The 14,812-nt window shown below is 41.8% G+C and overlaps 1 protein-coding gene across 16 annotated transcripts in view; it reads left to right on the top strand.

Moving 5' to 3' along the window:
- The window catches only part of BCAS3 (BCAS3 microtubule associated cell migration factor), a 363,292-nt gene that overhangs the window by 109,473 nt on the left and 239,007 nt on the right, over positions 1–14,812 (top strand). For all 16 annotated transcript variants that reach the window (XM_061368506.1, XM_061368578.1, XM_061368559.1 and 13 more), the window contains one exon: positions 8,483–8,747. In XM_061368506.1, the coding sequence (XP_061224490.1) occupies positions 8,483–8,747 (265 nt within the window). The remainder of the gene's footprint in view (positions 1–8,482; positions 8,748–14,812) is intronic.

The raw sequence follows: 14,812 nt of genomic DNA, 5'->3' as shown, positions 1-14,812 counted from the left end.
CAATTCCCACCCAGTTCTCCCTTTTATGTTGTGTTTAGTGCTTGAAGGACAGAGCAGTAGCTTGGATTTTCACATCTGTCTCCTAAGAGGAGGTGACAGGAAGTCCCCTCTGTCATTCACATCTTAAGTGGATTAAGTTGCACACTTAGTGTATATTAAAGAAGAAGCAGCAAGTGTTGTCATTTAATAATGGTATTTTCTGATCGATTTACTGCAGTCAAGCAGTGTCTCTAAGTCACCCACATCTTTCTTCTGAGTCAGATGTTTTAGCTGTGTGGTTACTTTGACAAAACTAAAGAATATATCTGTCATTTTTCTAAATTCCTGATAAATTCTAGTTTGGGGTTGAGAAATTTCGGTCTAAAAGACCATTTCTACCTTCTCCTGACCATTTCTGAAATACAAAGCCTGGGTGTACAGAGATCTCTAGGGCTTTTGTCTCCTTTCATCAGGATCTTGCCCTTAGCCAAAGCAGAATTCATGCTAAGCATTTGCAATGAGTTGGCCACTCCAACCAGGCAGTGCTGCTGAAACCATACCATTAATGAATGAGATAAATCAGACACTTCCTATTTTAATTTTAAGAAAAGTGAAAAAGGATTTAATACAGAACGTTGTGTTTGCATTGGTAGTCAATCCCAATAGCTATGCTTGTGCTGTTTGTGATTTTCTGCCCAATGATGGAAAAAGGGATGGAGCTGTTACAGATTCTTCCACAAAGATAAGCTTTCCCTGCACCAAAATGTTGCTCACAGCAGATTGTACCAGTGTTCAGTGTCTGGTCACAGACACTTTCTGACCAGTTGATGGTCACTGTACCCTGGAGTGGTGTCCAAAGGCATTTGCTAGCCATCTTTCAAGGAGTTTTGTTGGTGATTTTAGGGCTTGTCTGCTGTGCCAGTCCACTTGGTGCTGGCTTCGTGATGCTGAAGAGATGTGGATACTGTGCGTGGTAAGGTGGTGGGTATTTTCAGCTTCCATTCCCCTTGACACACAATTAAGGATAAGTAGTGGTATTGTCCCCGACTGTTCACAGCTAGTCTTCATAACATGGTTATCCTTCTCTATACCTGCACACTTCGAACCATAAAACAGCGTTACTGAGTTCTAAAGTATTATTATTGCAAATCTATGTTGTATTTGCTGACTTTGAGCAGCAAGAATAGGAAGAAGCCTATGTGCTGACTAAAACATTGAGTCAGGCCTGCAAACATCACTTAGTTCCTGTCAAAGCCACTGAGTTCTTTGTGTGACTCAGGTGAGGATGGGGTGATAAAAAGTGGACCTCTGCCTCGGACGGGAATTGTGAGGACAATGGCCATGAAAGGATGTGAAGTGCCCAGGTACTTCAATGGTTCGAGTGATGTGAGTACCAAGGTCACAATATTGAAGTTACTTTTCTGCAAACACGGACAGAAGTCACTGTTTCAGTTACATTGGATTAATATCTTTTAGTCTTTAAGTACCACTTATGCTTTAGGATGTTTTTACCAAAGAGAACATAAACCCGTGTGTTTGTTGCACTGTGTTACATTGTGAAGGTTCATTGCAAGTGCTGGATGTATTTAACCATACCAGAGAGAGAACTGAAGCTCTCCATGCTTGCACAGTTCAGCTGCAAAGGAGAAAAATGTGCATGTGTATTTGGTGCACGTTTTGGCTAAGGGTGCATTTCCTTGTCCTACAGCTCTTGCAGTGTGAGTCAACACTTACTGCACTCATTTTTTTCACCCAAGAGCATTGAGGAAGGTTTTTAATGAATGTATAGCATGTTCTGAGCTGAGGAAGCTCATTTACTTGCCAATGGAAGTTAAACTGTCACCCGAGGAGCCTTCCTCTTTGATCTGAAATTGTAAACAGAGAAAAACCCAAATCCCTGAAAACAGAATTATCTCAACCTAGAACAAATAAACGCAATGATAGCATCAGTGGGCTGCTGGCCAGGGTCCTCTGTCATCTTTTATGCTGTCAGGCTTCTGTTATTCTGACTCTCAGACTGCTGCTATAGCTGAGTTCAGCCCGCGCAGGTAAACAGAGGGAATGATAAAAACGTTCCAACAGGGGCTGCCCCAGAACACATGCAATTTTACACTTTCCTTGCAAAAGCATGGATGTTTTGTGACGTGATTTCACAGGGACTGGTCAAGGTTGTGTCATGAGCCGTGTCCAGGTAGTGAAACAGTGGAAGCATTTGCAAATATGTGATGGAGACCTCTGTGGTTAATAGAAGTTTCTTCCTATCCTTGATGTGGTTATGGAGTTGCATAGTCTGAAATAGTCTCTGAAAGAGAGACTTCCTTATGTCTGGAAAGAACCTAGGGACAATCTTGTCATAATAAAGATAGATTTAGGGAAGTCGATCAGTCTTTGATGGAAGCAGACAATGAGAGACTGCTGCAATTAAAAGTAGCTTAACTATCTTGAGGAGACAGAGCTGTACACAGAGTGGCATCTGCAATTTCACTTATTAAAGGAAAGCAGCTACTCTGGCTCAAGGACCCTACCTGAGTGTCTCTCAGTGGTCGGATTCTGCTGTTGTTTCTATACAAACCTGAAATCAGTTTTGATGACTCAGGGAGACAGCATTGGGCCTGTGTGGCTCTTATAAATCCTATTGTGCAGTCCATGATTTTATTATTTTTTCATCTGTTTTTTACTACATCATTTCCTTAATTTTCCCAACAAAAAAAAATTCAGATGCAGTCCAGTTCTGTAATTTATTTTGACCCTTGCCTCCTCGGCCCTGCTGCTTCTTCTCGTTTTTTAATGATAACTGGGGTTTTATTTCTGCCATCTCCCTGCAGAGCATGATTAAATACTTAAGTCGTGTCCTTCAAATGGTGTGTTTTCTCTGTGACACTGCATAGTGTGCCTGAAACTGGCTTAAGTTCGTATTGCAGTAGTGCCAGTCGTGCTTTATTATTGTTTCACTTCACTGTGGAAGTTTAGTTGAATGTGGTGAAATGCACGAAAATGCACAAATTGTGTTTCATATAAGTTACCACAATGGGAAAAAGGACCCTAGGGGAAAAAAAGAGCACCAGGAAGATCAAAATGTGCTTTAATATTTATGTGTTATAATTACTGTGAAAACACATGGTTCAGTGTTGTGAGCTTTGTTTCCTAACTATTGCATTATGCACATACGTCAGGAGCGGATTTGCCTGGGGAGGTACATGGTAGCCCAGCAAGGTCCTTCTCCTTCCTAAGAGCATAAGTGATAGTATACATTTAAGCACAGTGCAGCAAGCAAGTACAATATTAACTTTTAGAAGCCTTGAAATACAGAGGCTGGATATGGGCTGTCTGTTATTCCCAAGAGTGGTGGTAAACAAGGCCACTGCCTGTCCTGGGTGATTACTTGTGGCATCAGCCATTCCTCTGATGGGCCCCTTTTCATCCACTGCTTTTGAAATAAGTTTTCTCTATGCTTTTTCGCTTCTGTTTTGTTTTCTTTGGGTTATGGCTTGATTTCTTTAAAAGCATATTTTGTGAATATGTTCTAATTATACCACGTTTCAATATGGAGGAGTTGTGGGAATAAGGAAAGAGTTATGGCATAAAGTCCCCTCTCTAAAGCAAATGAATGTATGTCAGCTGTGAAGCCTTCGGTTCAAATGCTTTCCTCCAGGTTTCCAGAATATCAGAAGTAGTTGTTTGGTCTGTACAAGCTTCAGTAAAGCTGAAGACACAGCATGTCCTGGTAGGAGTCCAGGTATCAAATAATACTACTGTCAGACCCTGAACATGGCAGCTAAATTGTCATTCAGATTTCCGAAGGATTTTCATCGTAGGATTCACAGCACAGCCCATTAGGAGAGTAGAAGTCAAAAGAAGCAGAAGAGCAGTCATTGTGGAAAGCAGACTGAAAAGGAGTTACAGAGATCTGAAGTGAATGCTTTTGGTGGAAAGGACTGGAAGAAACAAATGGTGAAGATGAGAGAAACGGCAAAGTTGAAGGAAGCTGCATGGTGGAGGTCTCATTGTGTAATACAAGCGTGTTTAAAGGCTTCTTTCTTAGCACCTGTAAAGAAAACCTGTCTCAGACTCTATTTCCTTTCCATCGAAGTACTGGATGATTTCTTTCCAAGTCGTGCTAAAGCCTCCCAGAACATCTGGAACATTGTTGGATTATCTCTGCTGGGAAAACAGTCACCTTGTCCATGACTCTGGAAATAGGATTGAGAGTTTTGTAAGGGTACTGGTTATTTTTTTCCCAACAAACTCATCATTAATACAGTAGCAGACAGTAATATATAAGAGGTACATCATGTCTGGGCAGCCAGAAGCCCTTTTGGGTTTGACAAGTAATGTTTGGATTTGTGAAGGAAGCTGAATAGTCTATAACATATGGGCAAACCTCCTGCATGATGGGAGTCACAGAATACTGGTTTAGACATGGGCACACTGGAGCATGTGTGCTGTTACCCTTATAGAGTTCTGCGGTTGTCATAAGTGCATTCCTTTGGGCCAGAAGAGCCTTTGGTGCTTTCTGATGAGAACTTTGAGTATCGAGGGATTTCACTGAGACTTTTCGATATGAGAAATGTAGCTTGAAGCTTAAGAAACAAAACTGCTCACAGACTAAGGGGATGAAACGAGAATGGAGATAGAAGAAAGCACTGATGCTCCCACAAAAGTATTTAGTATTGCAGTTTAAATTATTGTAAAGGTTCCCAAGTTAAACAAAATCTCAGGTCTATAATTCCCTTTACTGGCCCAGACAGAAGAGGATAGATAAAGTTTTGAAATACAGATGTGAGTATTAAATCTGATGTTGACCTTGAGCTATAGAATAAACTTTGCATTGTGAGAGATCTACTGTACTTTGTAGTTTGTTAACGTATATCTGTAAACACTGTGGGGTCGTGATTGATCTTTGGTATCTAAACATTGCATCATAATTAACAACAACTCCAGAAATATATTATAAATACATGGAATAATAGTACATTAACCTAAAGGACAGCAATAAATTGCAGCGCTTAGCATAAACTTGAAAACCACTAATGGGCCACTGTGCAGTTTGTTTATACAATAGGCAGTCAAGAACTCTGTGTAATGTACAGTAACAGCGTGGTGGAGAACAGCAAGGCTGATGTGATTAATTGATACCTGTTATTTTTTGTGGACACACACAGCTGATTTTTTGAAGTCATTTCCAGACTGCTGTGCCAAGGATCCTCTTTTCAGCCTGGTTCACAGCTTTCTTCCAGGACTACCGGAATGTTGCAGACTCCTTTGCGTTGCACAGATGGATTTGTGCTGGTTTGATTCATGCCCTTTTATGAAATCGGAAATACTCTCTGAATTACCTCCTTGGACTCTCTGTGGTTCTGCTGCTCATTGCTCATCTGGGAAAAACCAGTGTTCAAGGCCAGGTTGGAACAGGGCTTTGAGCAACCCGGGAGGAAGTGTCCCTGCACATGGCAGGGGTTGGAACTGGATGATCTTAAGGTCCTTTCCAGTCCATATAGAAATGTCATAGAATTCTGTGGTTCTAAGACAAGGCCATTTTTGAGACTAGTAGGAGATAGGTAGCATCATTGCATCTGTCATGGTGGTTTCCACAATGCATTTTGTCGCTGCCAAGTAGGGTTTCATAACTGTATTCTTATAAATCCCAATTCATTTCGCACTTATCTGTCAACACTTTTTTTCTTGTTATTACTGAGTCTAAAAAATCTGTTTGGTCTTTGTGGTTTCAGCCATATTTTCAGTAGTCATGACAATGACACCCGCTCTAACTGCAGCGAGTGTTCGTGATCGCTGTTTTAAAGAGAGGGGTTTGGATTACATTGTTCCAAGCTTTCTTCCTGAAGATCAGGAATACTTTTTTCTGTGTCATGTTTACATTGGGGAAAAACATCCTGTCATGATTGTTTCCCGGTTTCTTGGCTTGTGTCATCCTATGCCAGGGCTGTTGTATGTGTTTTTTCAAACAACATAAAATCGTAAGGATGCGTACTGACAACCGAGTGTTCGTGTAGAAACACACACATTTCTGTTAGGCAGTAGTGAGATAGGGGTTGTTTTTTTCTCTGTCATCTCATAGAAACATCCTCTAAAAGTTCTCTACCAAATAACGTAAGGTAAGAGAGGGTATGTGGCAGATGTGAGTGAAAGCAGTGATTTAAAGAGTTTGGCTGTTGAAATCAGCTGAAGGGCAGCAGGAAGAGATTGAAGAGGCACAGGCATCCTGAGCCTGTCCTTCAAATACAGCCCAAATCAGTCAGTTCACAAGGAGGTTTGTAAAGTCCCTCCTAGAGCTGCACTTGTGCAAGGAGCATGAACCATCTGAGCAGGACAGATAAAACTATGTTGGAGTTACAGATTGAGTGAGCAGAACAGCAGAGAGGAAGGAGGAGAAAAGCATTCTCTTGAGGCTGGGACAGATAGGTGCTTTTAGAAATCTGGAAGGGATTTTAAAGCTGGATCTAAAATAAATACCATATACTTGGGAAGAGTGATGTGTCCAGAGGGGCCACATCTCATGACAGGCACAGCCCTTCTTTGCATTGTTAGAAGTTAGAAAACAGGGCCTTGGATGGGATTGGAGTTGTAATGCAACAGCCTGAATGATTTTATTATCTTGGGGCTCTTTCTGTTGTAACTGAGACTGGCAATTTGTATTCAGTTCTTAGGTTTGATTTCGACCAGGAGAAATTGCCTCTTTAAACAGCAAGTGAAATTCTCTTGGTGCCATAGTTTTTCTCTGACTCCGCGCTCTGGCTCTTGTTAATCCCTGTGGGGTCTCTGATCCTTTTTGAGCAATCTATTTAGGTGAAACACTTTGTAGGCAAACTAGGAGCTCTAAGTGCTGTGACTTGATGTCAGTAATACCAGCATCACTGAAAGTGCCAAAGCTGTCAGGTTTTGGGGAGGTTGTTTGGCGGTATCATTAGCACATCATTTGGATATGTCACCCCAGTTGAAAAGAGCAGGTGTGTAGCACTGTTTTTTAGTTTATCTATGTAATGTCCATGAAGCATTTTGTGTCGTGACGGTCTGTCAGCCAAATATCTTGTCACAAGTCACAAGACTTAAATCCTTGTTTTATCTCAAAGGCTTCAGGGCTCAGTTGGAAACTTGCACTTTGATGAATACTTGCTGCTTTTGTCTGGAATAGCTGGAGTGCATTTCTGGAATATTTGTCAAGATGTTATCAGTGTTTACTCCAGTTGGAGTACCTGGTGTATTGTAAAGCTGCCTTCAGTGAAATCTGAAAGAGTTTTATTTAGTTCATGCTGTTTAATAATATAATGGCAGCTAATCCTTGGTCTATATGTTTGTTTGCCGTGGCAAATCCCACTTGCGTACGTGGTTCTTTTTAGTCAGCTTTTACCTTTAAAAACATTTTTAGGAGAATTGGGTTAGGATTTTTTGTCTATGATAAATCAGTTGAACCCAGGCTGCTTGTTTTCTTGAGTTGTCTGCCAGTACAGGGCTGGAAACAAACTTTAATCTCTCTTTTAAAGCATTCCTTCAGGAACAAGAATTTGCTTTCCATCAAAGCGTTGTGTAAAGCACACTTAAAAGGGAATTAAATCCTTCTGGACTTTGTATCTGGGATCTATGCAGTGACTAACTGCAGTAGAAACTATTTAACTGGAGTTTTATATTTGCTTCAAGACTGGCCATTTTAAGCTAAAATAAGACTTGCGTTTCTCAAGTGGTGGATAAGCACCTGTATGTGTAAGAAGAAATCCAGCTGGGGTCTTTACTGGGACTTCAAAAGCTGATTAATAAATATTATATGTACAATGGAGTGGGTTTATAGAGAGAAATGGCCAAAGTTGTTCATTTTTTTTCTTGACAAAATTCTAAATCCAAAGAAGGTCCAGGGATACCAGGGAGAATAGTAGCTCCCCTGAGGGATACACTGACAGTAGCAAGACCAGAGACCATTACAGACAGCTTCTGAAAGTACTGGCCATTGATTTTTGGTTTGTTAAGTTGCATAGGACGTGGTATTTGTGTTGACTAAAAGTACAGTTTTGTATGCCAGTATTTGTCAAAATCAGGCCTAGTGATGAGATTTCTCTCTTCTTCTCATCCTTCCCTTTTCCCTTTTTGGGTAATTGCTGAAAATGAAAGGAGCAAATAACAAAAGATGTAATTGAAACGGTTTCCCAACTCCTTTTAGAACTAAATTCTAGTTGAAAATCGTGGCTTTCTGCGGTGCTTTGCAGCAGGGTTTGTTTCCAGAAGTTCAGGCCTGTTGAAAAGAAAACTCTCAGAGTATTTTGCAACGTACACACAACTTAGAACTGGGTATTATACTGCAGCTTATAACATATGCTGAATATATACAAAGTTCATCGGTATACATGCAGAAATTCAAGTTGTTGCCTAAACTTAGAGGTTTTTGTTCATATTTCCAATTAAGATTTGTGTCTGTGTAAAGCATGATTGTCTGTTTCCTTTGTTAGATACATGTACATTGGTGACTGCTTTCCCATTTCACTCCCCTGTGTTCTAGGTACAGGACATCTCCTTCAGCCATGACTGCCGCTGGGTTGTGGTCAGCACACTTCGGGGCACTTCCCATGTTTTTCCTATCAATCCTTACGGCGGCCAGCCCTGTGTGCGAACACACATGTCACCCCGGGTGGTAAATCGCATGAGCCGATTCCAGAAGAGTGCAGGGTTGGAAGAGATCGAGCAAGAGCTGACATCTAAGCAAGGAGGACGTTGTAGCCCTGTTCCAGGCCTCTCAAGCAGCCCCTCTGGTTCACCGCTCCATGGTAAATCTCTTTTTATTCCTCATTTCCTTCCCCTTACGTGGTCAAGAAACCTATTTCCTTGAGTCATCAGAACCCATGTCCTCTAAGGTGTTCCAGTACCTGCTGTGTAGCTGCCTGACTCAAAAAGATTTGGTTCCTAAATACCTTTGGAGATGCTGGCCAAAAGATCTTCATGGTCTTCCAGCTTCAGGTTTCAGTAGTATCTGCTAACAGTTGATTTTACCAGAGATTGCAAGAATTTATTTGGTTCTTTCTATCTGCTCGTGCAGTTTGTACCACTGAAAAATGAGTTCAATTAAAGAAGATGCTGCAGGTATTGTGCAAAAAATAAGTAATGTATGCAAAGGCAAGGTATAAATACTTCAGAAAGATAGCTCTGGTTTTGCAACTTGAGTAAACTCTGCTATCACAGCTGTGTTAATAATTTCCACTCTAAACTGAAAGTTTTGAGGTCTTTGGGTTTCAAGTTTTGTTTCCATCTAGCACATGGTCATTAATCTGGTCTATATTCAAAAGCAGTTATCTGAAGTTCTCACTGCTCATCAGTCTTGATGATCATGAAGTCCATTTGGATATCCACCATAAATACTGTTTGAGGAGAAACATGGAAACTAGGCAATGTGAAGCTGATGGCTTAGATTTTTGTCCACTTATGTGTGTGTGTGTGAGCAATGTGAGAAGTAATCTCTCAAACCTGTACATCCCACTGCTGGGGTGGATGTGCTTTGGAGAAACTCAAAGGACAGGAAGGAGAGCCTCTAAATAAGGTTCAAATATCATCACTGTCCCAGCTTCATCAGTTTCATCTTTGCCGTTCTTTTTGCTCTTCCCTTTCATGAGGTCTGTACTAGAAGCTGCATTGTTTGGATTCAGGATTTGCTGCAGCCTTGCGCCTCATTTCTATTAAGAGTAAGTTACAGCTTCCATTGAAGTGAAAGTTTAAATAGCAGTTTGGTATGGAGAGCCACCCTTTTCCAGTCTGAGAGTATTAAAAATGGCCAAGAACAGTCCCTCTTCCCTAATTATGAGTAGGATTAGAAGTGCTTCTGAAAGCCCAACTGTGTGCTGTCGTAGTTGACAACAAAGACAAGAGAGTCAACTGCCATAGAGAGAACCTTTGTTGGATTTCTGAATCAAAGGAACATTTCTATGTCTTGTGGATTATTAAGGGAACCAGGCTTGTCCCAGAAGAAGCCTTTCTATTTTCTTCTTTCTTTGGACTTTTCTAAATGTAGTTTTCTGCAGCGCTGTTCTGGAGCCATGCTCTTCTGCCTGGAGCCACTGGAAGGCACCCAAAATCCTATCTGTAATTTCCTCCTCCTCAGAGATTTTTCAGTATCTACCATTTTGCTTTCTTCTGTCACATTGTTGTACAACAGCTTAGCACGTTAGGCTTGAAACAGGCCGGGAAGTACTGTAAAGGTTTTATAGAATCATAGAATAGTTAGGGTTAGAAAGGACCTTAAGATCATCAAGTTCCAACCCCCCTGCCATGGGCAGGGACACCTCGCTCTAAACCATATTACCCAAGGCCTTGTCCAACCTGGCCTTGAACACTGCCTGGGATGGAGCATTCACAACCTCCCTGGACAACCCATTCCAGTGCCTCATCACCCTTACAGGAAAGAATTTCCTCCTTATATCCAATCTAAACTTCCCCTGTTTTAAGTTTTAACCCATTACCCCTTGTCCTGTCACTACAGTCCCTAATGAAGAGTCCATCCCCAGCATCCCTGTAGGCCCCCTTCAGATACTGGAAGGCTGCTATGAGGTCTCCACGCAGCCTTCTCTTCTCCAGGCTGAACAGCCCCAACTTTCTCAGCCGATCTTCATATGGGAGGTGCTCCAGCCCCTGATCATTCTCGTGGCCCTCCTCTGGACTTGTTCCAACAGTTCCATGTCCTTTTTATGTTGAGGACACCAGAACTGCACACAATACTCCAGGTGAAGTCTCACAAGAGCAGAATAAAGGGGCAGGATCACCTCCTTCGACCTGCTGGTCACACTCCCTTTGATGCAGCCCAGGATACGGTTGCTTTCTGGGCTGCAAGCGCACACTGCAGCCGGCTCATGTTCATTTTCTCATCGACCAGCACCCCAAAGTCCTTCTCCTCAGGGCTGCTCTGAATCTCTTCTCTGCCCAACCTGTAGCTGTGTCTGGGATTGCTCCGACCCAGGTGTAGGACCTTGCACTTGGCATGGTTTACTATGGCACATCCAATCTCCTTTAACTGCTGACATCACGTATGGGGAGGGAAGGAACTATCAATTTGTGTAGCTTTCATGTAACCAACTCTGGTTTGTGTCAAGGGAAATTGCAGTGAGTTGTTGGCTTTACAGTGCTTTTAGGTACATTTGGAGTTCTGAATAGATTTGACACTTTTTTCCAACCCAAGAAGAAACAGCAATTTCATTTGCTCTAGCATTCTCAGTGATGGACAGATTTTGTAGGTGGGAGAAAGACATGCATGGATGAGTTACCAGGAGAAAGGGAGAAGGATTTGTGGGAGTGTCCCAAGAGTTTTTACAGTTTCAGTTTTCAAATGCCTGTCTTGAGGTATAATAAATAAATCAGATTCCCCCCCCCCTCCCCCCCAAGATCTTTGTGCAGTCATCACTGCGTGAAAATGAGTGCTGTTTAAGTCATTAGCTCCATGAGAAGGCTGAAAAGTAATTGTAGTTTCTGAAGAGCTTCACACAGGTTGTGCTCATCACTTTCTCACAGTGTCGAAGAGCTTGAAGTTGGATGCATACAAAGACTGTGTTGGTAACTTGCAAACCTTCATATGAAAATTTCCCATGAGAAATTTGAGGAGATTAAACGGAGGACTTAGTGGAGTTGCCTTAAAATCTTCAGAAAAACAACCCAAGCAATAGTTTTGTTTTAAATAATCCATTTGGTAAAATATTGTAATGCTTTTAGGACTGTTATTGCTGCTTTTTGCTTTCAGTAATCTCTCAGGTTACCCGGCTGGAGGCAGGCAGGATACTGAACTATAGCGTATGCCTCTTGCAAAAAGCCATTTATCATCAGCTTGGGAAGAAAAGCCTTGAAGTTCACAGTGACTTTCAGTGGAGGGGTTTTGTGTACGTGTGTGGTAGCTGGATTAGCCAGAGAGCGGTGATTATTCTAATTAGTGAGCTAAAATGGGTTTGCTCAGATTGTACCAGCTCCTTATCACATTAGAAAGTTAAATTATTGTCATTTGGAGGAGTTGCGGCGGTCTGGTGACAGGAGCATAAGCTAGTACTCACAACAGAGCAGTTCTGGGTTTGATTCTTTGCTTTACTTTTAGCTTGCTCTGTGACCCTTGGTCAGTTTTATGCAGCTGATTTTGTCTCAGCTTTCTGTTGTGTAACAGGAAGAAGAATCTCTGTGTTCCCAGTGTGTAGAATTATTTGAATTCTGTAGTTTTATTTAAGAAGAGTAGCTGTTTCCTCAGTCATCCCGCTAAGTGCACTTGATTATAATGGAAATAAACCCAAAAATCGTGTCCTGAAGAGCACTGTTGCACTGGGACAAATTGTTGATCAAGTGACCTATCTTCAGAGCAGACTGTGATAACCTGGTTTTATCTCTGGAGAGCATTCTGGTGTCATCATGGTTTTCCTCTACTGTGCTTTGCAATCCGGAAAGGTTTCAATAAACCCTAAAACTATGAAAGAAATACTGCTGTTAATCCTTCTGCAAATATTTCTTTCACATTACAATGGCATTACTCCAACCTGAGGCCAAGAGACCGGACTTCTGTGAGCAAAGCCCTTGCTTGTTGTCTTCTTTTCTGATGAGCAATTGTAACCTATTGATGTTAACTCGTGATTAGCTTTTGTTCCTGTAAATATTTTCAGAGTTCAGGCTCTGTGATATGTTTCTCTCATGCTTTTTAACTCTCGTTTCAAAATTAAACTGTTTGCTATGTATATAGTAGCAGGGCAATCTATTTACTTTTTGTTCAGAGTACCCTAGGAACTGTTTACCCACACGATGTAAGCCTTTACTAGGGGTGGGGATGATTTCATTTCCAAATGAATCATAGTTCAGCTTTGTTCTTTTCGGCAGAATGAAGTAAACTGTTAAATAGAGGATGATGAAGAGATAGTTCCTTTGCACCTTTTATAGCTAGCACAGATTTTGTTTGGGCCGTTGTGCCTGTTAATCCAGCGATGTTGTGTTTTTGTCATTCTGTTGGATTGCCAGAGTGTGTTGTCAGTAATATCGCAGTTAGGTTGGGATCCTTTTATGGGCTTTTACTATTATAAGACTGTTACGACATCAGTTGGTTGTGGGGCTAAACATTAGGGTAGCATACGGCCTGGTGTGACCTTTTTGCTTGTCTAAAATGGGGTTTGTGATACTTACCTGTCTCCCAGGTAGGCAGGGTGGGTTAATGGGTGAGTAGTTAGAACTATGCCTTTGATAATGCAGACGTATCCAACGTTATCATCAGGACCTACATGTGAATAGCAAGGAGAATTTGGCTGTAAAAATTGAATGCTTTTCTTGGAAGATTGAAAGCTTTCTATAACTCTTTATTATTCTGCAAATGAAAATTTACAGTCTGTTACTATCATTAGTTCTCGAACCACCCATAAGTTAGAGTCTCGCTGGCTCTGCTCGGAGGTTTCTTCTGTTGCTGACTGCAGGGATTTCCAGTATCAGAACAATAATAGAGTAAATAAGCACACATTGGACCTATAGCTACACATCCACACCTCCTAAAGCCAGTCAATAATAATATGACACTCTCTGAATTTCTCTTGTCATTTCGTTGGGGTTGAAGTATTTATTTGGCTGTAGTTTTCCAGTTCATAATACGCAGTGGTTCTGTTTCAGATTTAATACCTGTGCTGAAATGGAGCACATAAATTTAGAACTATGAAAAAACGTGTTCTGTGTGTATTGCCTTTAGACGTGCGTTTAGCTCTTTAGGGATATTTTAGGATCGCACATTTTTTCATTGCAAATTCTTTTTTTAACTCTAAAACCCAAAGAGGGCTTCTCTCACTTTCCCCTCGTTTGTTACATTCACAACACGATTAAAACCCAAGTGTAAACCTAGAAGTTTGATAAACATGCAGCCCGAGATGCTTTGAATATTTTCCCGTTAGTTTTCACTATTTCCCAGAGTGAAACTCCTTTTACTACAAGAATTCTTATGGGAAAGCAGGGTTGAAAGGACTGACATCATCAGCCCTTCCTGAAAAACAGATTGGTTTCCTTTAAGTAACACTCACTTAAGAAACCACCTATTTAGAGAGAGGAGGACAAAAATAGTTTCAAAGAAAATTAACTGTATAAGAACGTAATGCATTGGAGGGCAGCTCCATCCCAAAGTTTAACTCGAGGGCTGGTGCTGTAAACACCAAAACACTTGGTTAAAAAGCCTCTGTGATGCTTTACTTTTCCCCTGGGTTAACTGTAGCCTCTCTTAGCAGAAAACAGTTTGTATAAATGTATAGAAATGATAATGCAAGCTGCAGAACAGGTTATTTGATTATTTCTTTTTAATGTCCAGTGTGTTTAACCGTGTTGCTCTTCCGCAGCATCACGTCTTATTTAAACCGACTTCCCCGACATCCCTATTCCCGCTTCTCCTGGGTGTATCAATTTGACCAAAACTCCCTGTTTCCCACCCAGCGCGCTCAGCCCTGAGCGGTGGTGAACGGTGGAAGCCTGCAGGGGGCGCCCTCCCCACGCCGTGCAGCGCCGCGCCTCTGAGGGGAGCGGGGAAGGGGCCGCGGCTTGGGGCTGTCTTTAGCAGCGGTCATTCCAGCTGGGAGAACGCTTCCCTGCCACCCGCAGCTCCTCACGGAGTCGCGAGGGTGCTCCTGGTTGTTTTATCGCGATGTAAAACACTCGGCAAAGAGGGGTAAGGAGAACGGACCTTCCTTTTGGTTAATGGAGGGAGACTACCTCACGGTCGTGAGGTAATTCCCTCTGCAACCGGCTGCCTAAAACACGTAGCGATTTCTCTTGATCTCAGGCTCTCATTTGAAGTTTCTCTTCTCGATTTTATGCCAATTAGGGGGAAATAAATTTACCTGGAGGGAGTTACATGGTTACA

This window comes from Neopsephotus bourkii, unplaced genomic scaffold (assembly GCF_033783945.1).
Source record: "Neopsephotus bourkii isolate Nb327-2 ecotype Australia unplaced genomic scaffold, CSIRO-AGI_Nbou_v1 NB_140, whole genome shotgun sequence".
Classification (NCBI taxonomy): Eukaryota; Metazoa; Chordata; class Aves; order Psittaciformes; family Psittacidae; genus Neopsephotus; species Neopsephotus bourkii.
The sequence above is the reverse complement of the archived record's forward strand: the minus strand, read 5'-3'. Positions and strand labels throughout refer to the sequence as shown.